This window comes from Hordeum vulgare, chromosome 6H (genome assembly GCF_904849725.1).
Source record: "Hordeum vulgare subsp. vulgare chromosome 6H, MorexV3_pseudomolecules_assembly, whole genome shotgun sequence".
Taxonomy (NCBI): Eukaryota; Viridiplantae; Streptophyta; class Magnoliopsida; order Poales; family Poaceae; genus Hordeum; species Hordeum vulgare.
Genome location: NC_058523.1, coordinates 275428737 through 275456309, shown reverse-complemented (window position 1 = coordinate 275456309; position 27573 = coordinate 275428737). Strand labels below are relative to the sequence as shown.

At 50.5% G+C, this 27573-nt stretch overlaps 2 protein-coding genes across 8 annotated transcripts in view; both read left to right on the top strand.

Moving 5' to 3' along the window:
• LOC123401318 (uncharacterized protein At5g03900, chloroplastic) overlaps positions 1 to 26174 on the top strand; it is a 44078-nt gene extending 17904 nt beyond the window's left edge. For 2 of the 7 annotated variants that reach the window (XM_045095097.1, XM_045095096.1), the window contains exons 9-13: positions 13345 to 13487; positions 13788 to 13874; positions 13955 to 14018; positions 24797 to 24940; positions 25613 to 26174. In XM_045095097.1, coding sequence (XP_044951032.1) covers positions 13345 to 13487; positions 13788 to 13874; positions 13955 to 14018; positions 24797 to 24940; positions 25613 to 25774 — 600 coding nt within the window. In that variant the 3' untranslated portion in view covers positions 25775 to 26174. Of the gene's footprint in view, positions 1 to 13344; positions 13488 to 13787; positions 13875 to 13954; positions 14019 to 24440; positions 24747 to 24796; positions 24941 to 25612 lie in introns of those variants that run through there. The other 5 variants (XM_045095099.1, XM_045095098.1, XM_045095101.1 and 2 more) reach the window with 4 other exon arrangements.
• On the top strand, positions 7855 to 9741 carry LOC123401319. Its single transcript, XM_045095104.1, has 2 exons — positions 7855 to 8708; positions 8799 to 9741. Exons 1-2 carry the CDS (start codon positions 7855 to 7857, stop codon positions 8806 to 8808), a joined length of 864 nt encoding a protein of 287 aa, XP_044951039.1. The 3' UTR covers positions 8809 to 9741.
• Positions 26175 to 27573: the final 1399 nt, after the last annotated feature.

Genomic DNA, 27573 nt, shown 5'->3' with positions numbered 1-27573 from the left:
TATGATGACATTCTTATCTACAGTGCATCTTGGGCGGAGCACCTACAACATGTGGCCATCATCTTCAACGAGCTTCGAGCGCATCGTCTTCACCTCAAGCGCTCGAAGTGCTCGTTCGGCACGACCTCCGTCGCGTACCTGGGGCACGTCATCTCGGCGGACGGGGTAGCGATGGACGCGGACAAGGTCGCCGCGTGGCCGATTCCGCGGTCACCGCGGGCGCTCCGCAGCTTCTTGGGCCTCGCCGGCTACTACCGGAAGTACATCCGGGACTTCGGCCTCATCGCCGCGCCACTGACGCGTCTCCTTCGACGTGACGCCTTCTCCTGGGACGAGGAGGCGACTACGGCATTCGAGGCTCTCCAGCGGGCGCTCACGATGGGACCCGTCCTCCAGATGCCGGACTTTGATATGCCGTTCATGGTGGACTGCGACGCCTCTGGCATCGGCTTCGGCGCCGTCCTTCACCAGGGCGAGGGACCGCTCGCCTTCTTCAGCCGCCCCTTCGCTGCTCGCCATCACAAGCTCGCGGCCTACGAACGCGAGCTTATTGGGCTGGTTCAGGCGGTGCGCCACTGGCGGCCTTATCTTTGGGGCCGGTCATTCCGTGTGCGCACGGACCACTACAGCCTCAAGTTCTTGCTGGACCAGCGCCTCTCCACAGTTCCGCAACACCAGTGGATCAGCAAGCTCTTTGGCTTCGACTTCACCGTTGAGTACCGCCCCGGCCGTCTCAACACGGTCGTCGACGCCTTGTCCCGTCGCGACACTGAGGATGTCGCGGACGACGTCGCCATGGCTGGCACTATCATGTGCATTCGCTCCGGGCCATCTTTCGCCTTCATCGACGACATTCGCCGGGCAACTTCGACAGCTTGGACGCCCAGGGCCTGCGCCAGCGCCTTGACGCCGGCGAGCTGGACGCGCCCTGGCGCTTGGACGAGGGGCTGCTCCTACATGGCCGCCGCATCTTCGTGCCTGACCATGGCGACCTGCGCCACCAGGTCCTGACCTTGGCGCACTCTGCAGGGCACGAGGGCGTGCAGAAGACTCTCCATCGTCTCCGTGCTGATTTTTACATCCCCGGTGATGGCGCGATGGTCCGCGACTGGGTGCGGTCGTGCGTGACGTGCCAGCGGAACAAGACGGAGACACTACGACCCGCGGGTCTACTGCAGCCGCTGGACGTACCCTCCCAGGTGTGGGCGGATATTTCCATGGACTTCATCGAGGGCCTTCCCAAGGTGGGCGGCAAGTCCGTCATCCTCACGGTGGTTGACCGCTTCTCCAAGTACGCGCACTTCATCGCCCTGGGTCATCCATATACAGCCGCCTCCGTGGCGCGGGCCTTCTTCGACGGCATCGTCCGCCTCCACAGTTTTCCGTCGTCCATCGTCAGCGATCGTGATCCCGTGTTCACGGGACATGTCTGGCGGGATCTCTTTCGACTGGCGGGCGTGAAGCTCCGCATGAGCACGGCGTTCCACCCTCAGACAGACGGCCAATCCGAGGTGGTCAACAAGGTGATCGCCATGTACCTGCGCTGTGTTACTGGTGATCGTCCACGAGCTTGGGTGGACTGGTTGGCGTGGGCGGAGTACTGCTACAACACCTCCTATCACTCCGCCCTGCGCACCACGCCTTTCGAGGTGGTCTACGGGCGCCCACCTCCGGCGATGCTCCCTTACGAGCCTGGGATGGCTCGGTCCGAGACGGCGGGCGACTTACTCCGCACCCGCGACGACATTCTGGCTGAGGCACGCCAGCGTCTTCTCCAAGCACAGCAGCTGGCTCGGAAGTACTATGATGCTCATCATCGCGAGGCGGAGTTCGCGGTGGGCGATTGGGTGTGGCTGCGCATCCTCCACAGGACCACGCAGTCTCTAGACCCGCGCGCTCCAAGCGCAAATTGGGACCTCGCTACGCCGGTCCCTTTCGTGTGCTGGAGCGTGTCGGCACACTCGCATACCGCTTGGAGCTGCCAGCTGGTTCTCGCCTCCATGACGTCTTCCATGTCGGCTTACTGAAGGCCTACCACGGGGACCCTCCTGCAGCGACGCCGACCCTTCCTCCTACTTCGGATGGCCGCCTCATTCCAGCTTCCGCACAGGTGGCGAAGGTGCTGCAGGCGCAGCAGCGTCTGGCATGTCTTGGTACAGTGGACCGGCCTGCCAGAGGAGGAAGCGACTTCGGAGAAGCTCGACGATTTCCGCCAGCAGTTTCCAGATGTTCAGCTCGAGGACGAGCTGTTTGAGAAGGCGGGGAGAGATGTTATGACCGGTACAACGTACCAACGGAGGAGGCCCAATGGGCAGGGTTAATTACGGGCTTAGCCCAAGTTATCTTACCTATCTTAGAGTCCAAGTTATATTAGAGTCCAAGTTAGAGTCCAAGTTATCTAGGGTTTAGTGGAGGCTATCCTCCTATATAAACACATGTACCCCTTCGATATTAAGCTGACAATAAACAGTATATTCTGTTGTCGTCTCCCTCAGGAGACGAGAGCCCCAAACCCTAGCCGCCTCTCTCTCTCTCTCACGCCGCGCCGACGCCCAACTACCGGCGCCGGCGTCCCCAACCTCGCAGCCCGCACTTCCACCCCTACAACCTACGTCCGAAACCTGGTAGAACCCTAGCCTCTACCAGTTAGCTACAACCATGTCGTAGGCTAGAGCGAAGCTCACGACATCTTCTCCTTCTTGGTTCCTGATGCCATAGCCAAAGCCCCCATGCACCCTTTCAAAACCTGTGTTAGATGTACCCACATGGCCATTGAGGTCTCCTCCTATGAAGAGCTTCTCACCAATAGGTACCCTCCTAACCAAGTCCTCCAGGCCTTCCCAGAACTCCCTCTTGATGCTCTCATTGTGGCCTACTTGCGGGGCGTACGCGCTGATAACATTGAGGACTAAGTCCCCAACTACCAGCTTGACAAGGATCATCCATAACCATTGATACGACTATTAAAATTGTTTTACGATCAAGAAAAAAAATCTCCAAGTCATCCATAACCATTGATACGACTATTCGAATGGATTAAACCTTGCAGGGGTGTATCAAATTACCCTAACACATGCCAATTGCTCTTGATGCCGATGTCAATAGCACACTCGAGGTGTGCCGGCAGAGTGAGATTGACCATGACACTTCCCCTATGCTGCAAACAAGTCCAAGGAGCCATCGAACTGAGTTGTACCCTAATCGTGAGTCCAATCGAAGCTCGGAGACGGACTCTATTGTTGCACGCATGGTCAGGTTGGCTAGAGCCCACATGATAACCCCGTGCAGTGCTGCAATTCCCATATGTATGCAACAACAGTCTATCCATATCATCGTCATAACATATCTCATCTGCAACATGATAATAACATGCAACATGCAATTATGCATATGCCAAATGAAAAGCCCGAACTATGTGGTCCAAGGTCAAGAGGGGTTCCATATCCCCCAATGAGAGGTTGAGTATGCTCAGCCTTGGATCGAGATAACAAGAACTCGGGTCCTAGTGTCGGCTCAAGTGGAACGAAACACCATTGCATCAAGCATGGCCTCCCCACCTTTGCCTTAGTTACAAATTAACATAATTATATCCATACCACAACATGAATGTATCAAAGCCAGGTTCAACTACCCATAAGCACCATCAGATAGATATGCCATGACTCAAGCACATCCCTAAGCATATCATACTACTGACAAGCAGGGCTAAACATGGCAATAACACCAGCAGGTAACTAGTCATGCTAGGAATGGTTTGTAAAGGCAATATCATGGCGACAACAATCAGACCATGCAAGGGATAGGCATCGAAGAACCACTACAACAACGTTACATTGATGCAAAGAGGGGGGGGGGCATAGGATGTGTGAGAATGAACATGGAGGCTTTGCTTGCTTCATGCTTTGTACATTCTCAAACCTTGCTTGGTGCTTGCGTCACCTCTGAATCCTAACCGAGAAGAAGCAGAAACACAAGAAAAGCGCAAAGGATGCATTTTTATAATTACGACAAAGATCTAACATGTTAATGATATGCCATGCATGACATAACATAGAGTTATCCCGATGCAACTATTTTCATGTTAATTGGATTTGAAATTCATTAGTTATGACATTTTCAATAAATGCAACAATTTTGACAATGGTTTAATCTTGTCTAAACTTAACATGGGTGATCATGGCATGCGGTGAAGACGATTTCAAGTAGAGCTAAGCTACACAATTTAAACTGAGAAGGAATGATTATATAAGGTAATTCCAACATCTCCATGTTAAAAGAAAAAAGGTTTAGTAAAGTGGTTAATCTAAGTATTCATTTGAAACGTTATTAACATGGATGAACATGGCATATGATGATGATGGAGTTGATCTAAGATGAGGCTACTCATGTTAAACGGAGTGGAACCACTTATATAGTGCAATTTGATGAAACTCCATATTTAAAGCAAGACACTTAATCTTGTTTTAGTTAAACGCCCAATTTTAAATGTTGCTAACATGCATGAGAGTGACATATTTGGAATATATGCGATTTTTTGAACATTTTGATATATTATACCATTTTGTGTTTTTGTCGCTATGGCGGTGCTTTGCGCCAACGACGACAGAGTTACCGACGCAATCTTTGACTCGAGCGAGTGCACTTGACCTACATAGCATCTGGTGATCGTCTCGCGGTCATCAGGCCCACGTGTCTCAAGCACAATGTAACAACCTCTAGCCTACTAGACAAAAGCACAATATGAGCCTCGAGCCCATATGTCATTGGCATGACGGAGATGCTCATCGAAAGGTTGGTGAAGGGGGCTGGGGCCACGACGGAGGCGTTGCTGGAGCAATACTTGTGGGATCGGCGGTGCGAGGTCGTGCGGTTCTCGGGAGGCGGTGGTGGCTTGAGATCGTGTAACTTGGTGTGTTGGTGATCGGGCATGATAACGCAGTTATGTTCGTGGTGGTATGGGGGCGATGTTATTGCGGGTTATGGTGGTCGGTGGGGCACGTTAGCGAACTTGACGTTCGGGAATGCGGTTGACGGACCGGCGGTTCCGTTCGGGAAAGACGTGATGGCGGCGTCTTAGCGATGTAGGTCGTGGGACTTTGCAGCATAGATGGCGTCTCTGGGCGAGGCTACTGCGGTCATCGAGCCGACATATTTTTTTTTTCGAGAAAACGCAGTGAGATACATGCGTTTCTTTGTATTGAAAAGGAAGAGTTTATATTACAATCCTCCTAGGAGGGGCAATGCTGGGAATAGAAAAGCCTATGACTAGTGTACATCCCAGGTCTGGGGGTAGATGATACGGAGACCGGCCGCTCCTGCCTTGGTCCAGAGGGACGCTTCTTGCTTGATCTTCACGACCAGGTCGTTCATCGAGGGTTGGGTGCCCTCAAACACACAGCTGTTGCGGTGTTTCCATATCATCCACGGGGTCAGCAGGGTCACGGAGGCGAAGCCTTTGCGCATGGGGTGCGGCATGCTCCGCTTGGCGCGATGCCACCAGGCGAGTAGGGAAGTCTCATTGCTGGGGGCGGTGCAGGGCAAGCGGAGGCAGGCGATGATGCTTTGCCAGACTTGCCTGGAGAAGGGGCAGCGGAGGAGCAAGTGGTCCATAGTCTCAGGGTCCTGGTAGCACAAAATGCAAGGGTTGTGGTGCTGCAGCCCGCGACGAGCTAGGCGGTCGGAGGTCCAGCATCTATCCTGGTCAGCGAGCCAGTGGAAGAAACGCACCCCGGGTGGAGCCCAACTCTTCCAGATGAGCTTCCAGGAGGCGCTGGGGATGGATCCCTGGAAGGTAACCTTGTAGCAGGACTTAGCGGAGTATGAGCCATTCGTAGTCCACTTCCAGGAGAGCTGGTCAGGCGTGTTGAGCAGGATGGTGTGCTCGATGACGTTCCAGAGGCGGATGTACTGACCAATCTCGTGGACACCGAGAGTGCCCTCGATGTCGCGAGCCCAGGCGTTGGCATTGAGCCCTTCCGCAACTGTCCGCGCCTTTCTCCTGCGCATGGGGATGCAGGCGAGGAGCCGCGGAGCTATCTCGCCAACAGATCGGCCGCCGATCCAACGATCGTCCCAGAAGAGGGCCGAGAGGCCGTTCCCCAGGGACATCGTAGTGCAGGCGAAGAACAGGGCGCGTTCGTCCGCCGAGAACTGCAGGTCGAGCCCGCTCCAAGCTCTGTTCCGGTCGGTGTGGCTGAGCCAAAGCCACCGCAGGCGGAGAGCCAGCCCGATGCGCTCGAGGTCTGGGATGCCAAGGCCTCCAAGCTCGATGGGGCGGCATGTGCGCCGCCAGTTTACGTGGCAGTTACCCCCATTGGCAGCCTCACGGCCAGCCCACTGGAAGCCACGCTCGATCTTCTCTAGTTGCTTGATAGTCTTGGGCGGTGCAAAAACGAGCAGTTGGTGAATGGGGACTGCGCAGAGGACGGATTTCACCATCGCGAGGCGCCCAGCCTTGTTCATGAGCCAGGCCTTCCATGACGGCAATTGGCCCCTCATCTTGTCTACCAGGGGCTGTAGCTGCACCGCCGTCGGTCGCCGGATCATGAGTGGGATTCCCAGGTAGGTGACCGGGAGCTCGGCGATGGGACAGCCGAGCAGCTGCACTGCCGCGGTTGCCGCCTCCTCGTCGCAGTGAATGAGTGTCGCTGTGCTCTTGGCGAAGTTGACGTGAAGTTCGGAGGCGCGGCCGAAGAGGCGCAGGATGCTCTTGACAGCGGTGATCTCGTCCGGCGATAGATGGTAGAACAGCACGACATCGTCGGCGTACAGCGAGATTGCCGGTACCGTGTGCCGCGGGTGTAGGCGTTGTAGGAGACACAACGAGGTGGCCCGGTTGACGAGCCGGCCGAGCACGTCGACGGCAAGGACGAAGAGCTGCGGGGACAGCGGGTCGCCCTGTCGGAATCCTCGACGATGCCAAATCGGGGGCCCCGGGTCGCCATTGAGCAGCACCCGGGTGCTCGTCGAAGACAGCAAGATGGCCAGCCAAGCTTGGAAGCGGGTGCTAAAACCATAGCGGTGCAACACCTCGAAGACAAAAGGCAAGGAGATCGAGTCGAATGCTTTGGTCAGGTCCAGCTTGAGGAGGGCGCGTGGGGCTTTGAGCTGGTGGAGTAGCCGCGCCGATTGCTTGACGAGGACGAAGTTGTCGTGGATGCTGCGCCCAGGGATGAATGCGTTTTGGTTCGGGCTGACGAGGCGATCCAGCTCTGGGCCAAGGCGGAGGGAGAGCACTTTGGCGAACACCTTGGCGACGAGATGGATGAGGCTGATCGGCCTGTAATCCCCGAAGGTGGCGGCGTCGGCCCGCTTGGGGAGCAAGGTGAGCAGCGCCTGGTTGAGGCGGTCGAAACCTCGGCCGCGCATGTCGTAGAGCTGCTGGAAGACGTCCACCAGGTCTTGCCGCACCGTGGGCTAGCAAGCGCGCAAGAACTCTGCAGTGAAGCCGTCGGGGCACGTCGCGAAGCTCCCGTAGGAAGGCGATCTTCGCCGCGTCGGCTTGGGCCCGTATACCACGGTAAGCCACCAGGCGGGGGCGCCAGGCATGGCAACTCTGGCTGAGAGCGTGTTCGTGGCGAACGACTGGTTGGAGAGGGCGACGGACCGGCTCTTCCAAGCCAAGAGTATGCCACCGCGGGTGCCGACAGCCGGCAGATAGACGTATGCGTCGAACTCGGAGCCAAGCGTCTCAAGGACGGTCGACGAGCAAATGAACTCCATCTTTGTTTCTTGAATGCAAACAATGGATGCCTCGGTGGTACAGATTAGCAAGCGAATGACTGAACGACGAGCGCGCGTGTTCAAGTCGCGGGCGTTCCAGATTACAAGTTTGAGGTCATAATTCATGAGAACATGATCAACGGGTGCTGCACCCAGCGATTAGCCCGCGATGAGGCCGCCGTCCACCGAGGTCGTGGTCAGCGCCGGTCCCTGGAGGGGAGGCAGCTCGCGATCAACCAGCGCTGCTGCGATCGCAGCGAGCATAGGCCGGGGGATGGGCGCGGCGAAGATGCCGTCGTAGGCCCGCATCTCGGCAGCGGTGATCTGCTGGTTGACGCCCAAGATGCCGAGGGTGCGGAGGACCTCCACCTGCGCCCGGCGCTCAGCCGTGGGAGGAGCAGCGGTCTTGGAGGCCGAGGAGGATGCGGATCGGCCCCGTCGCGGAGAGAAGTTCAGTGCCGGCCGGCGCAGGCGCTTTCCTGGGGTGGGGAGGACAGCGCTGATGTGCTTTGTGGCGGCCGAGAGGAACTCTCCCAATGTCCATGTCTCGGTGGGTCGCCGATGGCGCGGTCGCAGCATGGTGATGGTGATGTCCGGTGGTGGAGGGCGGCGTGCTTAGGCGGCGTAGGGGGCGCCGCAACCATGACCAGTTGTGGTGCATCCGTTTGGAGCTGGTCGCAGCATGGTGTTGGGCGGGGGGCGGCCGGAGTTCGTGAAGGAAGCGGAGGTGCCGTGGCTCGGATCTGGCTAGGCGAGGCGGTCGACGTTCTACTCGGGTTGTGGCATGGCAGGAGGTGGCCGGGACAGGATTTTCACCGGTCAGATTTGGAAGGACATTTTTGCTGGATTCGGTACAGCCCTGCCTACTACCCACAAACTGATGGTCAGTCTCAGAGAGTCAACCAATGTCTGGAGACATACTTGAGATGCATGACCTCCACTCAGCCCAAGAAATGGCTCTACTGGCTCCCACTAGCTGAGTATTGGTACAACTCATCTTATCACACTGCCATTAACAAATCCCCTTTCGAGGCTGTATATGGCCCTTCCTATGATTAATGAACTAGCCATACCAGGTCCACTTGACAGTGAAGTCCATGATTTCCTAGAAGAAAAGCAAGTGATGCTCAAGAATCTCAAGGAAAGCCTACTTAAAGCACATCAGAGAATGAAGAAGTATGCAAACTGAAGTGAGATGACTTTCGAACCAGGGGACTTGGTCTATCTGAAAATGCCCCCCTACAGATTGTCAGCATTTGGCTTTCGAGGAGCACTGAAATTGCAACATAAGTACTATGGACCTTTTGTCTTCCAACATAAGGTAGGTACTGCTGCATGTAAACTCCAATTGCCAGACAGTGTCAAGATCCACCCTGTCTTTCACGTGAGCCAGCTCAAGAAGCACATAGGCCCCAAAGCTATACCCAGTCCTCATCACCTGCGCTTGACGTCCGACAGGTACCAAGAAATAACCTCCCAGTCGTTCAATGGCTGATACTGTGGGAAAATTTGTCGCTGGAAGATGCAACGTGGGAAGATGCTGATTTTGTCAAGTACACGTTCTTAGCCTTCTTCCGCACAACCACATGAGCAGCTGATGCACCGTGTGTCACCCAACAGTCCGTGGCTCCGGGGCTTCTCGGTCTGGACTGAGACAGTCCGACCACCTCATGCTGGCTCAGGGGAGCCATGGCCTGGACAGTCGTTCAGGTGCTCTAGATCTGCAGTGCTTGCGAGAAGTCCCAGCACCGGACAGTCATGCCTGATATGCCTGCACAGTCCGGAATGCTGCTGCGGCAGTCCTCTGTCTTCTCTGTCTCGTGCTTTCTTCTCTGCTTCGACTCTTCTCACATATGATGTAGTTGCTCTTGCGCCCACGACCTCGTTTGGGCCAGACCCAAAGGTGCAAAGCGTAGGAGGGTCAAGTAGAGTTAGTGACCTAAGGTATGGGGAACACTCTGTAATGGATCCGATCTGAGTTGCAGCGATTATGGGCTGATCTAGATCACTACGCCAAAAGAGAGAAAAAGATCTGAATCTGACCCGAGGACGAGCTCAAACCTTAGGGACCTTCTCGAGTTGCAACATGCAGATTGCACATCTGGTGTTAAGAACTTGATTGAATGCATGCGGGTGATAGAGTTCCTGTGATAGAGTTCCTTAAGGGTTTGAATTCAGAATTTGAGGGAAGACAAGCTACTATGTTCCAGCAACCCACTCTTCCCAGTTTGGAGGAAGCTATACCAGCAATTGCACAAGAGGAGGTCAGACTGAAGGTCATGAAACACAATGTAACAACTCCATCTCGTCCTGCCTTCATTGTAACCCGAAAGAATGAGACCACAGACTGTTTCAACTGTGGTGAGACGAGTCGTGACTGTCATGCCCGCGCAGGCCAACCTGTAGAAGTGGTAGAGGATATGACCGAGGTGGACCAAGAGGAGGTAGCGGTCGAGGATATCGGATTGGTCACATAGCAAATGTGGTGATGCAAGAAGAGGAATCAGATGACAATGTCGAAGTCTCTGTAAAAGAGTAACAAGAGTTGAGGAAATTGAAAACGAAGACAGAGAGTATTACGGGTTGTAAATACCAAAGACATCCCACATTTGGTGATTTTGCTCACTTTGCCTATGCTAATGAAGGTAATTCTGCTCATACGTCTACATTCTCACTAGTGTCACAACCAGATTGGATTCTTGTTTCGGGTGCATCTAAACATGTCGCGGCACATCAAATGAGTTTGAGTTGTATACTCAATATCCACCCACACTTAAAGAAACTACTCCCTCTGTCCCAAAATTCTTGTCTTAGATTTATCTAGATATGAATGTATCTAGTCATGCTTTAGTATTTAGATACATCCATTTCTAGACAAACCCGAGACAAGAATTTTCGGACGGAGGGAGTATTAAACAGCTGATTGCACCTCACAAGGCATTAAAGGTGTTGGCCACCCACACTTAAAGAAACTATTAAACAGCTGATGGCTCTTCACAAGGCATTAAAGGTGTTGGCATTGTACAATACACACCACTAATTGAATTTTCATCCGTTTTGCATGTTCTGCTTTTCCAGTCAATCTTGTGTCCGTGAGTGATTTGATTGACGATTTAGATTGCTGGGTAACCGTTGACTGAAAAATACGTCTAATTCAGGAGAGACATACAGGGAGGAAGCTTGGGACCGGGACCAAGCATAATGGGCTATGATACATGGATCGTGAGGTGCCAAACAATGCAGTGTCTATGGTGTTAGAGTAATGATGGGTGAGTCTATCGTGTTAGAGTAATGATGGGTGAGAACGAAGCTATGGTCAACTACAGGACTTTTTGTGGCTTTTTGGGCGAGCCACGGGACTCCTTGTCAACTATAGCAAGAGCTCAACCACCATGCTCAACTGCGCTCCGGGAGACAGGGCGCTGATCACGGAGCTCCTTGGGTGCAAGATCGCGGACTTGCCGTTCACGTACCTCGGGATCCCTCTCACCATTCAGCGGCCCACTAGCGCCCAGCTGCAGCCCTCGGTCGACACGGTTGACGGCATGCTACCCAACTGGAAGTCCAGGCTCATGAACAAAGCGGGCCGCCTAGCACTTGTCAAGTCCGTGCTCTGCGCCATCCCTATCCACCAAATCCTCGTCTTCGCCCCTCCGAAGAAGACGATCAGGCTCACTGAGAAAATCGAGAGAGGATTCCTATGGGAGGGCCGCGCCGCCGCAAACGGCGGCAGCTGCCACGTCAACTGGCGTCGTATCTGCCGGCCCCTCCCCCTTGGCGGCCTCGGCATCCAGGACATGGAGCGTGCTGGGCTCGCCCTACGGCTGCGGTGGCTCTGGTTCAGCCGCACTGACGAGGGCCGCACTTGGCATGGCCTAGATCTCCAGTTCTCCAAGGAGGAGCACGCCCTGTTCTTCGCCTCCACCTCACTCGCCGTGGGAGACGGCAGAACGGGCAAATTTTGGGAGGACCGCTGGATCAATGGCCGCTCCATCCGCGAGATCGTGCCACAACTCTATGCTTGCATCCCGAAGCACCAGCGCAAGCAGCGCACCATTGCGGAGGGCCTCCTGAACTATGCGTGGACATGAGATATTCACGGAGACATGGGCATCCACGAAATCGGTCAATACCTGCTGCTGTGGCGTGAAACAGAAGGCACTGCCCTCAACGACCAGCCAGACCAGCTTATCTGGAGGTGGACCTCGAGCGGCTCCTACTCTGCGCGCAGCGCCTACCTGGCAACCTTCCATGGCTCTGCTAGCTGCGACACATGGCAGCTGACATGGAGGAAGCTGGGCTCCGCCACGCGTTAAATTCTTCCTCTGGCTCGTCAGTCTGGACAGGTGCTGGACAGCGGACAGATTGCGCCGCCGCGGCCTGCAACACCATCCGCGCTGCGTCTTGTGTGACCAGGAGCCTGAAACGATGCGCCACCTGCTCATCACCTGCCCCTTCTCGCGACAGGTTTGGCATGAGACGCTCTCCTGGCTACGGCTGACCTGCCGACCGCCAGACCAAGAGGCCACTCTGAACGACTGGTGGTTGCACGCCAAGCTGGAGACGCCAAAGCCCATGCGCAAGGGGCTAGCCACGACCACTCATCTGACGGCTTGGATGCTCTGGAAGCACCGCAACTCCTGTGTGTTCGACGGCAAGCAGCCATCCATCGCCCTGCTCACGACTAGGATCAGGGAGGAGGCATCCCTTTGGGTTAGGGCTGGGGCAGCTGGCCTTGGGGGATCATGCCGCTAACCTGGGACGTTCACTAGTTCCTGTACTTTCGTTTTTTTTCTCCCCGGTGAGCCTCCTCCTCGGAGGCGTGTACTGCTAAACTATCTCCATTTTCAATGAAACGAAACGCAGAGTCTTTGCGTTTTCTCAAAAAAAAAGAAAGAACGAAGCTATGGTGATGCTTCTGCATTGTAGAATGGGGCACATATCTTTTGATAAAATGAGCAAGTCTTTCCTGATGTAATGTGTGGGGTGAATAACAAACTTTTGTGATCATCACTATTCTCTTACTCAGCTGCTATACATATGAACGTTGCAGGTATTGGCCCTTTGGGCCATAGCGCACACACACACACACCACAGCCCAACAGATACCATCCTTGAAAGTAGCGAGTTGACACACGTAAATGAGATGGTTCACCTTTGTTTTCATGGTACGGGTGTCACTTGTTGAAGCTCTTGACATGGTTATGACCCTACGATGCCCTGCAGTAAGGAAGACGACACAAATCGGAGACGTGGACGGATGATCTTCACTCGAGTCACCGACCACTGCCAATGGCCCGGAGAGGAGAGAGAGCTCTCCTTCTCAAGCGTGCACTGTGGACTTACTCGGTTCTCTCTCTCCCCTCCCATTACTAGTGCGTGTGATCCCAGAATTTCCCATGCCGGTTGGCGTTCAATCTGGTTGAAGGTGCTGCTCTACGTGCCTAGGTGGACGCTTCAAATAGCTCAGTGCCTAAGGCGAGCTCGACGCCATGTCGTCGGAGAGTGCCCTATGACGCTTTAGGGATGCCTTAAAAACAATTACTTAAACACTAGTTGCTTGAATTGATCATACTATGAAATGCTAAATATGCTTAAAAATATAATCATTCTTTTATGTAGGGAAACATTCTTTATCGATTCCCATCGCTGCAACACACTACTTCCTCGAAAGGAGGTGGGAGTAGGGAATATGTTGGTACAAGATGGTCTACAATGTTGAGTGGCATTGAAAAGTTTATGGAAGAGAAACCATGGGAATTCAGGTTGCTATTCACTGTTAGCCATTTGAAGCATTATTCTCTGAATTAAATTCTAGTTATTTCACCCTGAACTTGTATAATTAGCATATTTGTATTGCAAAGTTTACCTTGGAATGATGTCTCACATTACACAATGAACTGCATTGGACTCCAGACCTAGAGATAACAATTGTTTGTGTTTTAGTTTGACACACTAGAGGGTATTTGTTATCACTCATGAGTTCTGAATTGTCAATCTTGAAATCTGAACTATGTCCTGTGGCCTTGCTGCTGTTTTCCTGTTCTAACCTGGTTATTTTACAGTAAAGCAAATGCATTAGAGAGGGCAATGGTTGCTGGTTTGGGAGGACTCAATCTTTTTGGCGTCATAATTCTGGGAAACTTACTGAAGTACGAATTATAATTCTTCCTTCAAAGTATCATTTTGTTTAATTGAATTTTCTTCTGCTAAATTAATATTAACTGTGAAGGCAAATGACAATGACACCTGGTGGGCTAATCTCATTTGCTGCGCAGTTATTTCCCTTGCTTCAGGTATAACTGAACTTATTTCTTTATAAATGGATTGTTGCCAATCCTTTTGGGTGTGTTTGGTAAGTTTTATGAGTAAGATATTCCCACTGATAGAAGAGTTCAGTTGTTTGGTAGCATGTTAGAGCCGTGCAAGCCAAGCCCATCTCGTCCACCTTCCACTACTTGTGTAGAAGGTGGTCGCACAATGCCAGAATAGTTCGTAGCAGAACCAACAGAACCTGTCAAGGAAGAACCAGAAGCTGGATCTATCAGGCATCGAAATCGCACAATCTCCTGCTCAGTCATAGGCGCAACTGAAGATGTCGATGTAGATGCACCCGACAACCGAGAGTCGGAGGCAATCAGCAAGGAGCGAAGTCGTGCAATCTCCTCCTCGGTGAAGTACACAACTAAAGTAGGCGATGTAGTGGCACCGGTAGAGAAGCGGCCACCTCCACCGGTGGAAGCCGTGAAGACCCGACAACCGAGAGTCGGAGGCAATCAGCAGGGAGCGAAGTCGTGCAATCTCCTCCTCGGTGAAGTACACAGCTAAAGTAGGCGATGTAGTGGCACCGGTAGAGAAGCGGCCACCTCCACCGGTGGAAGCCGTGAAGTGTGGCGATGTAGCATGACCAGTATTGTCTGCAAGGGCAGGTGGTGAAGACGAGGCCGTATGCAGACAAGTGCCAAGGGAAGATGCATGTGCGAAGCACGGTTGATGGAGTCATATGCACCAGTACTACCAGTGAAAGTCACGAGAGGCGTCGGGGAAGAGCGACATACACCGGGAAAGTCGCGAGAGGGGTCGGTGCAGAGCGACAATCAACATATGCGGAGCTCGCAGGAAGAGCCGCAGAAGAGCTACTGACACATCCCGTGGAAGACGCCAAAGGGGACGACGCGACAAGCGAACGAGCATCAAGCGCCGAGAAACGGCGCATGTGCGAGATGGGAGTAGTGATCAAAACACCGTTAGGAGTCATCAGGCAGCTTGGGACATGCGGACCCGATGAAAACATTCCTTTTTTTTGGAAGACAATCGACCGATGATGATCCACCAGAAGTAGTATAGCACCACGTCACGTGTGTGCACAGCAGCCGATGCACCAGAAGTAGTATAGCAGTAGTATAGCACCACGTCACGTGTGTGCACAACAGCCGATGCAGGCCAGCACCAACGCAACCCAAAGCAGTTATGCCCAGGTCAACGGACGATGCAACCCTAGACCGATCTCAGCGGCCATGCACTGATGGACGGCCACGCACAGATCTCAGCGGCAGCTGGACGTTGGCGGACATCGGTCGGACGGCGGCTAGACTGTGGCGGAGGCGGACAACGGCTAGACGGTTGCGGAGGCCGGAGGATGTGCGAGTCAGCAGCGCACGAGTCCGTCCCAATCCAAGCAGCGGCGTCCTGCAGCAGCTTGATGGGGAAACGGACGAAGGAGTCCTTCGATCACCGGCTCGATCTGGAGCAACACACTGCCGGCTCGACCTGGAGTGCTCAAGGCGGACTACTCGAATCGGATCAGGACAAGGCGGATGGGTCGGGGTAGCCGCTCTGACCGATGTAGTTGAGAGAGAAACTGTGACAACAACGAAACAACAACGACTGGCAAGAAGAACATGGCAACGCGAGAAGAGGATCAAGCACGAGTTACGAGTGCTAAAAAACCTAAGCTCTGATACCATGTTAAGCTTCATGCACTAGCCAACGCAACCAAAAGTCCGAACTGATGGAAAGGACTAGTGCAATCCACATATATTGTAACACCTCCTTTCACGTGTGACGGGGAAGACAAGTCAACACGTGCAACCGGAAGAGAGCGACGGCGCGTGAAACTCACATATGACTCAAGAGGTCTCTACGTGGACACAAAGGGGGGCTACTAGCAATTTTGTAAATAAATTGTGAAAGCCAGGACTTGAACTCAAGACCTTAGCTCTGATACCATGTTAGGAATATGCAACTTGTATTTTCAGGAGGCCATAGGCCAATATATATACATGTATAGGTGTGTAATATGCAGAAAACCCCTTATACAATAGGGTAAATACGAAAGATTACATGGCTACATATATAGTACTCTAACACCCATGACCACCACAAAACCCAAGCAACTCACCCAGTTCCCCACACTAGCGTGGCCCATCCCATCGGGCAACATCTCTCCCTCCCCGCCGCCCCCTCCCTTGCCGCCACGTCTCACTAGCTCTCTCCCAAATATGGAGCTCCTCCAGAAAGTAACCTGACTTTGTGTAGCTGACATGTTGGCCAGCTTGTGGGTCCCGCATCTCAGCCACCCCCAAGTCAGGTGACTTTAAGTCGGAGAATTCTAGTCAGCCACACCGCTCCCGCTGAGCCAAAACGAGATACTCTCGTGTAGAGAGAACTTTGTCAGAGGGATGTCCGAAGCATAGGACCTTTCATGCGCCATCTGACGGCACAGGGCAAATGCCTGCAGAAATAGAGCCCCGTGGTCAGACAACGACACGACACTCGTTTGTGCCTTCGGTGGTGGCCTGATCTCGATGACATGGTGCATCCTAGAAATAGAGCCCTGTCGTCAGACAATGACGTGACGCTGGTTTGCGCCTTCGACGGTGGCATGATTTCGGTGGCATGGTGCAACCATGTCAGCGGCACCACGGGCCACCTCCATCGGAGCTGGCATTGCCCCATATCAGGTCACTCTAGTGGTCCTCGTTGCAGAACACTCGCTTGGCGTGTAGGATGCCAATGTGGGTGGTGGACCTTGCTACCCTCCCTATGCAGGAACACGATGGAGTTGCCCGGCGAGGAGCTTCTTCTGGTTCATGAAGTTTCTGCTCCTCGAGTTGAGCATGCACCAGCGCGGGGTACCTTGGTAGGTGTGATGGAACATGAAGTCGTTCGTGTGGATGTCCTTGACTAAGATAATCTGCACATGAGGCTCCTCATCGTGCCGGGAAGATAGTCTCCGCACAAAACCGTGACATCGAGAAGCCAGCTAGGGCTGGTCGACTTGAGCCCAGGCTTCGTTGGTGGTGTTACCCACGTTCACCACCGGGATGCAAGGGACAACCACTAGACCCGACTGCGGACAGGTCGAGGACGTCGATCGCTTCTCCGCGTGGCACAGGAAGTAATAAAGAGTGGCGTTTGTAGACGACACAGTGCACATCCTACCCGAGCAGGCGCCAGGCCAACCACAATCGAGTCCATGGTTCCAGCCACAGTCAGTGCTCACTGCTCGTCGGTGAAAGGATCTAGATGGACCTAGAGGGGGTATGTGGTGTGTGAATAGGTACCATTCCAAATTTTATATGTTACATATCGATTTTAGGCAATATTGCGGAATATGAAAGTGATCCTAATAATTGCTAAGGTGGTAACGGTGCAAAGTAGATTATCAAAGCAACAAGTAGTACAAGTAAGTGCAAGAGACAAGTAACCACAAGTAGGGAGTTAGGGTTAGGAATAACTGCAACTCCGAGGGACGAGGATGTATGCCGATGTTCACTTCCTTGGAGGGAAGCTACGCCACCGTTTAAAGAGGTGGATGTTATCACGAAGCCACACCAACGCCACGAAGGCTCACCCTATTCTCTCCTTGAAACAACCCCACGAAGGCGTTTCTCAATCACTAGTGGTAGACCTTGGGGTGGTCTCCAAACCCTCACAAACTTCCCGGGATAATCACAATGGTTGATTCCTCACTAAAGAACTCCCACCGCCTAGGAGTCGCCAACCTCCAAGAGTAACAAGAACGATGGGGAAAAGCTCAAGACTTGCTCAAATCACGAATTCCTTTGGTCAATAGAAGGGGAAGGAGTGGATCTATCACTTGATTGGAGCATTTCTCACAAATATTCTCAAATGCCTCTGGGATCTTGGATTTGGTGTATGAGGATGTGAGCGAGAGAAATATGTGTTCTAGGGATAGCTCAAGTGAATGGTCGACTTTATCTTGAGGTAGGACCGTAGGAGAAAGCTATATATAGTGGTAGTGAGAATATGGCTGTAGGGACCCCGACTTACGAGTCGAGATCGCCAAATGAACATGCTCAGTGATCCCAGAGATCAATGCTCACCGAACACACAAAAACTGAATAACAAGAGTCTTACATCCATACATACCGTCTGATACAAATAATGATCTTGCGGTCAAGTCTTACATAAATAGGACCTTGGAGGCCAATACAACAAACTTGACCAATAGCGGAAATATTGGCCGCATGCGTGAACCCATGCCATCAGCCTTAACCTACAAGCATTCTGACTGGGAAGCGTCCTAGCTCGCAGGAACGTCACCAAGGTACTCTTCACCGTCTCCTATTCTTTCTTACCTGGTAAAAAAAAACCAATGACAAGCCAATGAGTACTTTGAATGTACTCGCAAACAACCCATGATGCGGATTATGTATTTGAGTGCAATATGTAGTATAATGTAGCCTTTGCGGAAAGCAGGTTTTATAAATGCAAAAACATGGCCATGTATTTAGATAGTCATGCATCAATAAGTAAATAGTAACCATAAGAACAGGTTACAGATATCAACATAAATATTCCGAGGACTGAACATCGCATGTTCATCCTCCAGGTCAAGTCACCAAACTTGACCCAAGTATTCACTTTCTCTTGTAACACCTTTATACACACGCACACTTGGTTTATGCGGAAACGACTGGACGTAGTCTAAGCAGCACACCCAACTGTCCTTGACTGTGGACACGGCTATTCGAATAGTTTGACACTCTGCAGAGGTTGTACGCTGTACCCACGAGATCCAGGAAACTTCCGTGTCATCCACGACTCGCGGTATATAACATACCCGAGGTAAGTACCCGATCAATGCCTTTCCCCTGACGATACGAGACAAAGAGTCCACTCGATTGGTACCCAACCCACATGATGTACGTCTTATGAGCACCAACTCTAGACCGTATCATCGATGCAGGGACCAACGGTGTGCCCGGAACACGTAAAAACGACATAGTCGTCCTACCTGGCACGACCCTGTCACGAGAGTGACCATGTCACTCCCGCCACTAGTAATGCGGGCTCCTTGCTAGCATGACCAGAGTAATCAACACAACCCTGTCCCATAAAGGGGTATCGTGGTCGCACATGTAAGGTTGGGACGGTCGATAAATCTTAAATCTAATCCCCTTCCGAAACCACTCGCACAAAACCTTTCTGGTACACCACTTCTTTCTCAAGTGGTCATCCAACTCAACGCCATCACCCTCGGGCATTAGTGGCAACCGATGGGTTTTTCGTAAAAGTCTTTGTATTCACCTTAGTGTTACCATCACCATGCATATGCTCACCCTATGCGTAGCACTACTATCTACTCCCTCCGTTCCTAAATATAAGACCTTTTAGAGATTGCACTATAAACTACATACGGATGTACATAGACATATTTTAGAGTATAGATTCACTCATTTTGCTCCGTATGTAGTCTTCTAGTGAAATCCCTAAAAGGTCTTATATTTTGGAACGGAGGGAGTACTTGTCAACTTTTATCAGCGTGACCCTCGTAGATGGTAAGGTCATGCTCAAATGCAAGTGCTCCAGAGGAGCCATCGGTAACACCATACCGGGGTGTACCGATTAATCATGACTATATGCATCGGAATAAAGTAATCAACAGGTCATGCATAAAACATTTTCTCAGACATGGTCAAAGGGCTGCTTGCCTTGCTCTAATAGGTCCCCGGGGTCTTCGAGGGCTTCCGGTCCAACTCAGAGTACGCCATCTATTCCGTCAACTATCGTCGGAAACAACCACAGTAAGCCACACAACAGCAGAAACAAAAGTGCTCTAAAAATAGAAATTTTATTTTTCTTGGACCTCTCCGGTCATAAGAAAAATACCTGAAGCTTGTTCTAGGAGATTTGGATCATTAGAGATTTTTGAGTGGAGGAAAGGAGGAATAGGTGCTCCTTTAATAAGTCTACAGAAAACATTCTGCTAAAAATGAGTGGAGGCACTCATTTAACAGAGCATGAATTTAGAAACATTTACGTAGTGGTTTCACTGGATTTGGAGTTGGTATGAATATTCTAGGGATTTAATAACATGGAATAAATAGCAATTTGGTGCAACAGATAGGTTGCAGAGAAAAATGTTCACCTAAGCTAGGAAATTAGTGCATGATTCTTAGAGTCTCTGAAAATTGGAATCACTCCATCTGAAGTTGGTTTGGAGGCTGCAAGAATTTTCAAGGGTGGAGTTTTAAATACTCAGATTTGCATCTGAATAATAATACTACAGAAAATACTCTTGGAAAAATGTGCAATGCACAGATCTGGATAGGCCATGATTTTAGAAACCTACAGAAACTTGAATCATTAGATTTGGAGCCAAAATGAATTAATTATGAATTTTGGGATCTTTACTAATAAAAGAAAAGGGGAAAAGGGCCTCACCAAAGTTGGGCTAACTTGCGCACTGGGCACAAGATAACGGCCTGGGCCGGCCTAGCTGACCCAGCCGTGCGCACAGCAGGCCACGTCGATGGCGCACTCTGCAAATGCGCTTTCGCCGCGGGGTGGCGCAGTGCACCGAACCCGCATCCACTAAAAGAGGCTGGGCCCGGCCGCCGGCTGGGCCCAGCCACCGGGTCGCTTACAGGCGGGACCCACCCGTCGGGTCTGTCTCCAACCTCCCGCTCGAGCTGGGAGCGACAGGGGAGGCAGGACAAGGCAGCGCCGGTGCTTGCCCTGGTGGCTCGGGTCAGTTCCGGTGACGCCTCGGCCACCGGAGTGCTTAGGGAGGAGCCCCGCACCCAACCAGAGGATCAACCCCTGCAGAGGAGCGCCGGGGAGAGGGGCCCTTGGCCGCGGTGGAGACCGACGACGACGGTCGTGGAGGCGGCGCACCCAGCCACCTAGAGGAAGGGAGAGCGGGGAGGCTGCAAGGTCATCCTGGGCATCTCTCCGTGGTTGGAGGAGGAGAGGGGGCGAAGGGGAAGCTCGGGGAGACGCGCGGCACTTGCGGCCATGGCGGCAGCCATGCCGGTCGTGGGGGGTGGATAGAGGCTCGGGAGGAGCTATGGGCTGGTCCAGGAGGTGCACAGAGGGAGGAGGGAATGAGAGAGGGCAAGAGAGGGCTGGGGGGGCGAGGAGATAAGCGAGGGAGGAACGAGAGGAAGCTCGGTCCGCATCAGGTGCACTCTGGCATGGCCGGCACACGCGGCCTGGGCAGCTTGGAGTCTTGCTGGCGTCGTGGAGGGGTCAAAGGATGCTCTGCGGCGCTCTGGAACACGTTGCCCTTGCTGGACCCGAGCTGCAGCAAGAGGCCGAGGTGCAGAGCACCGTTTCTGCATGCCAGTGGTGTGGTCTCCACGGGCACTCATGCCTACATTGGCCTTACGACCCGTCAAAGATGTCTTTAACCCAGGGCATGCATGCAGGAGAGCACTGGTGAAGTTTGAACTTGAATGGAGCAGATTAGGCAGGGTTTCAGCTCTGCTTAAGTTTGCAACAGCAAACTTGGGGTTAGCAAAAAGTGTTTGCACTTGAGAGGAAATTGAGGTGAGACCTTGTCTAGCAGTCTTATTCATGGAAGGACTACAAGACTGCCAATTTTCAGCTTAGGGGGATGAGTTTAGCTAGCAGTTGTAGTTCAAGGCTACATTTCTGCCAGAAATCAAGTTTCAGATGGGCTGCTCATATTTCCTACATGGGCATGCCATATTTTGGTTTGGAATGATGCATTAGCATGCCGAGGCTCTCTGGAAAGAGGTGGGGGCATTAGCTCAAGCAGAAGTATAGCAAGAGGGGTAAAATAGTGCTGCCAAGGTAAAAATGAGAGGTAGATACATGGAGTCACCCTCCAATAATTGTCCAGTGGCCATGGCAAGGTTACTGGATTTCTAGTGGAGTAGCATCCACTTAGGACAGCAGCCCAGTTAGCGAGAAACTTAAGATTAGACGGCCAAGATGATCTAGATTCTTGATCGGACAGCCAAAATCTTCAAATGGCTGAGAGGGCTGGGAATAGGTTTTTACTGTCCTAAATTAGAGAGAGCTGTGGTAAAATTCTAAGCTCAAGGAGATTAGTGGAAGGGGCCAAAGTAGCAATTTTGGTAAATGGACAGAAGGTGTTTGATGGATGCTAGGGCTAGAAAATGGCCTCCATTTGCTATGAAACTTAACAGGATCACATAGCAGGTGAAAATAAGCTTGGACACCAAATTTGGGATTTGGTGGAGAAAGTTTCCAATGTAGACTTGAAAAACCCATGAAATGGGCAGAAATGGCTTTCTGCATATATAACCATGCAAATCAATTCCAACAAATCCACAATTTGGTTTTGTGGCATTATTTGAGCATTAGAACATGCCCAAAAAGTTTGGGATCAATTGGAGAAACTTTATAATGTAAAGTTTTCCAAAGTTAGAAATCAACAGAGAAAGTTTTGAGGGGTTTGGGACAAGTTCTTCTATTCTCCTTGATGCACCACTTGGTGTGGATGCATTATTGGAGTGTCAAAACATGTATCAAATTTGAGCACAGTTGGAGACATTTGGCAATGTAGAGTTGCTCAAATTTGGATCTGGACAGATAGGGTTTTGGAATATTCTGCTGAACCAATTCAACTTGGATTTAGATGAAACTTGGCATGATCATCACATATGACATGTGTGACATGCTAGGATTTTACTGGGATTTTATTGAGAATATTTCCTATAGAAATATTCAAAAGCTTCAAATAGTCAGGAAGGGTTTTGAAGGGTTTTGCCCAATATTTTGAACTATGACCATGTTTTGAAACTCATATATATGGAATATATATGTCCACAGAGTTTTCCTAAATTTTCTCAAATATTTTGAAGGCAATAGAATAACTTTCCTTCATAAGGGACCATTTCTGGCCTCAGAGAAGGGCATTAAATAAAATATTAAAATAACTTCTAAAATAACAATCTTGTGGTTTAGGGAAGTTTCTTTGATAATGGGATTTAAATTAAATATTTGGTGCAAAACAACTTCCCTAATTTGAGGACTTGTAGCACAAATCCCAACTCAGGGGTTTTTGAAAGCTTAAATTAAATAAAAGCTTTTTGGTAAAAATAGTATATGGTCCTATTCACATGGCATGATCATTAGGCAAAGGTTTGGGTCAAGGAAGTGAGTCTGGAGAGTAGCAGCAACATTTGGATTTAAACACAAGCAAACAAGCAAGGAGCAATCACATCAAGCATCACAATCAGTCATATTTTTTTTTAATTGGCCCTAATTTTTGAGATAAGTTAATTTAATAAGGAGAGATAAGTTAATTTAATAAGGAGAGTCAAACAGAGGGTGTGACAATGGTTGTTGTGGAGTAAGTGGCTGGCATTGGCCGGACATCCGACGTGTAGATAATATCACATGGGTAAAAGAAAGGCAGAGGCGGCTGGGCGGCGGCATTAGCCACAGGGCGGGCGGGCGATGCAGGGGCCCGCGCGCGCAGAAGCGCGGCCGCTCATCGGTGCGGGGTGGCTGCGGCTGTGCCTCGCGGTGGGGGGGGGGGGCAGTCGCATTGCCTGGAGCTGTGGCCAGAGACGAGACAGCGCCGGCAGAGGACCTCGTTGGTGCAGTCGCGGATGGGGTGTTCGGGTTCAAGGCAGCGAAAGCAGAGTCCCGCGACAGCTTCAGGGGAGGGGGAGCATGACATCCGTGGAGAAGCCGACGCAGGAGCAGGTTGAGGACGGCGGTGTCGATTCCTACGCCGGGGCTGCTGGAATCCGTCCTGGTCTATGACGGTATCGCGGACGGGTCTGCCCTTATGGTGTATCTCCGAGCGGGGGCCAAGACGTGCAGTGTCCGGGACCCACGTGGTGGCAGCCATGGCGGCCCGCCCGGACGAAGCGGCGGGCCTGTAGCAGGGGAGGTGGAGGCGGCGACGTCGCGGTAGGAGTGTGCGCTGGAGCCATCGCTGTCGGAGTGCAGCCAGCGGGCCGAGCGGCGCTGGCTGGAGGACGCCATGGGGGAGGGAGGGGGGGGGGGCTTGAGAGGGGTACCGTCGGGGAGTCGACGGCGGCGAGGCTGGTGGTGGCTAGGTCAGGCGCGCGGAGCGGGAGCAGGTGGGAGGGAGAGCGGACAATAACTTTAGTTAATTGGGGAGGAGTGAGGACATTATATAGGCATTGCTTTGGAGAATATGATGTTCAATGTTCATTTGAATATTTACAGAAACAGCTGGCAATCTTTAATTTAGTTGCATTAGAAATGAATCGCATTAGAAATGAAACAGCTGGCAATCTTTAATTTAGTTGCTATACATCTCAGAACTTTTGATATGAATTTTACACTATGTAAGAATTTGCAGAGAATTCAATTTTGACGAATCTGAATCCTAGTTTGGGCAACATAGATTGTTCCGCAATATGCTTTTCTTGTCAAGATCTTGTGAGACTTTGTTCAAATATTTCTGATATATTTGTTTCGTGCTAAAATCTTACTAGAGTTGTGTACAAAGTCCAAGAGATACACCCTGCCAAACAAACTCTTCACTCAGCATGCCTCAACAAATACAAGCCACCAAATAATACTCTCAGCATGTCTAAGAGGAGAATAGCCATGTCAGGGTGATACCAGCTACCAAACACACGCTTCATTACTCATTTTACAAGGCGTATGGCTGAAAGAAATCACGAGCCCTTTCTCTTTTCTGAATGGCATTTTTGACTTCTGTATGTGTATGTAGCAAACTGTTGATTTCTAAATTATGTGTTAAACATACGATGAATGTTATTAATGACTTACCGATGAATATTATTAATGATTACTGATCATTCTTAAAACATGTGACCATTTGTAGATATATGCTGGCTCCTTTTTTGCAATACCATTATTTAGATGGTTGCTGCTACGCAAGACCAACAATGACATTGCAAGGAGGAACAAGGCTAGAGAAGAGAGAGCCCAGGAACTTTTGTCGCCAGAACCTTCTCTCAGAAGAAAGGTAAGAACGATTAGGCTGCGTTTGACATTGCGGTGGGTTCTCACAATCCCGTTTGCCCCACCATTGTTTGATCATTTTTGCCTACTTTCGTGCCTAAATTTTCACAGCAGATTATAGTATAATCATAATACAGCACAGTTCAGCAACTGCAGATTGAGCCTTAAAGGTGTATAGCTTTCTGTTTTACTTAACTGAAAATTTCTAAAGTCCAGCAAACTTTAGCTCAACAAGATCTGTGTGGGTTGCTGTTTACACACAAATGACATGTTTGAAGAAAGCCGGGTATATTCTGTAGCATTTCACTTTGAACCTGATAGGCCGAAATTTGAATGACGTTGATTGTTTACTCCCAGGTTCCCATGCATCATAAAGTTCTAAAAGAGTGCCTCTTTTGACAAGCTAAACTTATAACAGCAAATATAATTATTTTGCAACCTGATCATCTCTTTCAACAGCTACAGGCTCCAGCAATGAGTGGCTATTGTTGGTATAAAATGAAAATACATTGAAAGCATGATAATATTGCGTATATATTCTTGTAGCGTGCTTCATTGTTAGTTAGTATTATCAATCTGAGTTGGTTGTCATCTTGTCATCAAATTACCTCGCTAGGTTGCCTTTATTGATTTCTAGCAACTTACACTTGTTTTTTGTTAATTGGCATAAATTTAGCTAGTGATTCTGGCTTTTCAGTTGCTCAGTGCACGCGACATGGCTCAGCGGAAGGTGATTACACCAGGGGAGATTGTCTACACAACCGAAAAGGATCTATTGGATCAGGAATATGAAGTCAGGGAGTGGGAAAGGCGATTTAAGAAACTTGAGTCAGACTGATGGTAATGATGGATAATACTTGAGATTCATATTATATCTGGATGGTCCTTTGATCTGGCTTGCTGATCATTCTTGGATGGAGGATAGATCTGACCGAACCATTCAACCAAGTGGGTGGAATGCCAGATGAGAGACTGGGTGGTTCTTAGGCCCACTAATACTACGATTCATCAAAAGTATTGCTGCTGCTGTACATATCTGTAACATTTAGTCTACACACATGTATATATAGTTGTAGATCAATGCACAGAAACAGGGAACTGTAATTCAGAACTAGGGAATTGAAATTCAGAACTGAACACCGGAACAGTAGGACATGTAAAGGGTAATGCCCGTTAAACTGTTGTCTCAAATTGGGGTATTCTGGATCTAGATTGATGAGACTGCTGTTAATGCCTAATTCCATGATATATGCATGAGAGAAGTCCATTTCTCAACTCTAAACCTACCATATGGTTTAAGATTCAACCCTGAACTGAAAACCGGTTATGGCACACCTTCAACTTTTAATACTGGTTAAATTACGCCCCCATGAAGACTGGTTACTGTTTTTGCTAACATGGCATCATGTTGACAAGTCAAAGATGACTTGGCATATAAATCACCAGAAAATCTAAAATGAAGTTGGTGGTGCCATATGCTGTGCACAGAACCACCTTCCTGTGTATTATTTGTATTGAATGACCACAATACCATCGAAGTTGCTTACATACAATAAAAACAAACACGCAAACCATACCTTTATGAACACCTTTTAAGATCGGCACATCATCTTGAGATTGACGAAGACGACTTCATAATCGATAGGAACGTCTCCTCTCATTGAAGGTACATCATTGGATTAAAATAAATTCAAGAAAATGCGAGCACCTACGCGAACTCTGGTGTGCCGGGATACCACTGTTCTTCTGACCATCCAACCACGTGTTAGTTCGCGACCCTTCGCGAAACTGAATCCACTCACATACCCCAGAAAATCTTATTTTGAAATTTGTCCCCAACATGTGCGCCTAACAATGAGGCACTTAAGGTACATGTGAAGGCGCCTTTGATCACGGACAACAATCGCGCCGCTCCGGTGTTGCACTCGAGTGAAACCTGAATGCTTTTACGTGGTAGAGTTTGAGTTGCTTCTTTAGTTTTGCGAGATCGTCCGACAGTTTCATGCCCTTATGCTTGTTTTTGTTGCATCTGAGATCTCTAGACCAACTCATGTGAAAGCTCTTTGAAGGTTACGTGTAATCATGAATGTATCTTGTGGTGCACACCATTTGATCTTTTGAGGAGACTTATGTAGCTTGAGATAGTCGTCCATCTTTCACTCCCACTTGAAGTACTCTTTGAGATCTCGAGTCCCATAGAATGGTATTTCATAGTCGTTGTGAAACTCGAAGTAGCTCATGGAAATAGTGGACTTAGAGCTTGGGAAGCTTCTCTTGTCCAAAATCTTGAGGTGCTTGTCTTTATCGCTCTTGTCGACGATACCGATAATGGCCCTTGTCGATTAGTCCGGTGATGGCCCTTCTCATTGCACTGTCTTGATGTAGTGGTACTTGACTTATTGTGCTTGTTGGGGGAGTCTCCATGACCACCATCTTCCTTATTTCTTAAATTGTACTCTCTCCCAGAGTGATAGCGATGAAGCTTTCGAAGCTTGTCCGCAAGGTCCTCCACAAATGCTCCACTCTCCCTATTCATAATGGCACTAGTGCAAGTAGTAAGTGTCTAAAGGGAAATAACAATGTTAAGTTACTTTTTCCACTCCTAGGGTGAAAAGGATCGAAGATCGTCGAGTATGT

Excerpts from the sequence above, each read along its gene's own strand:
- LOC123401319 (XM_045095104.1), top strand. The coding sequence starts at position 7,855 with ATGATCAACGGGTGCTGCACCCAGCGATTAGCCCGCGATGAGGCCGCC.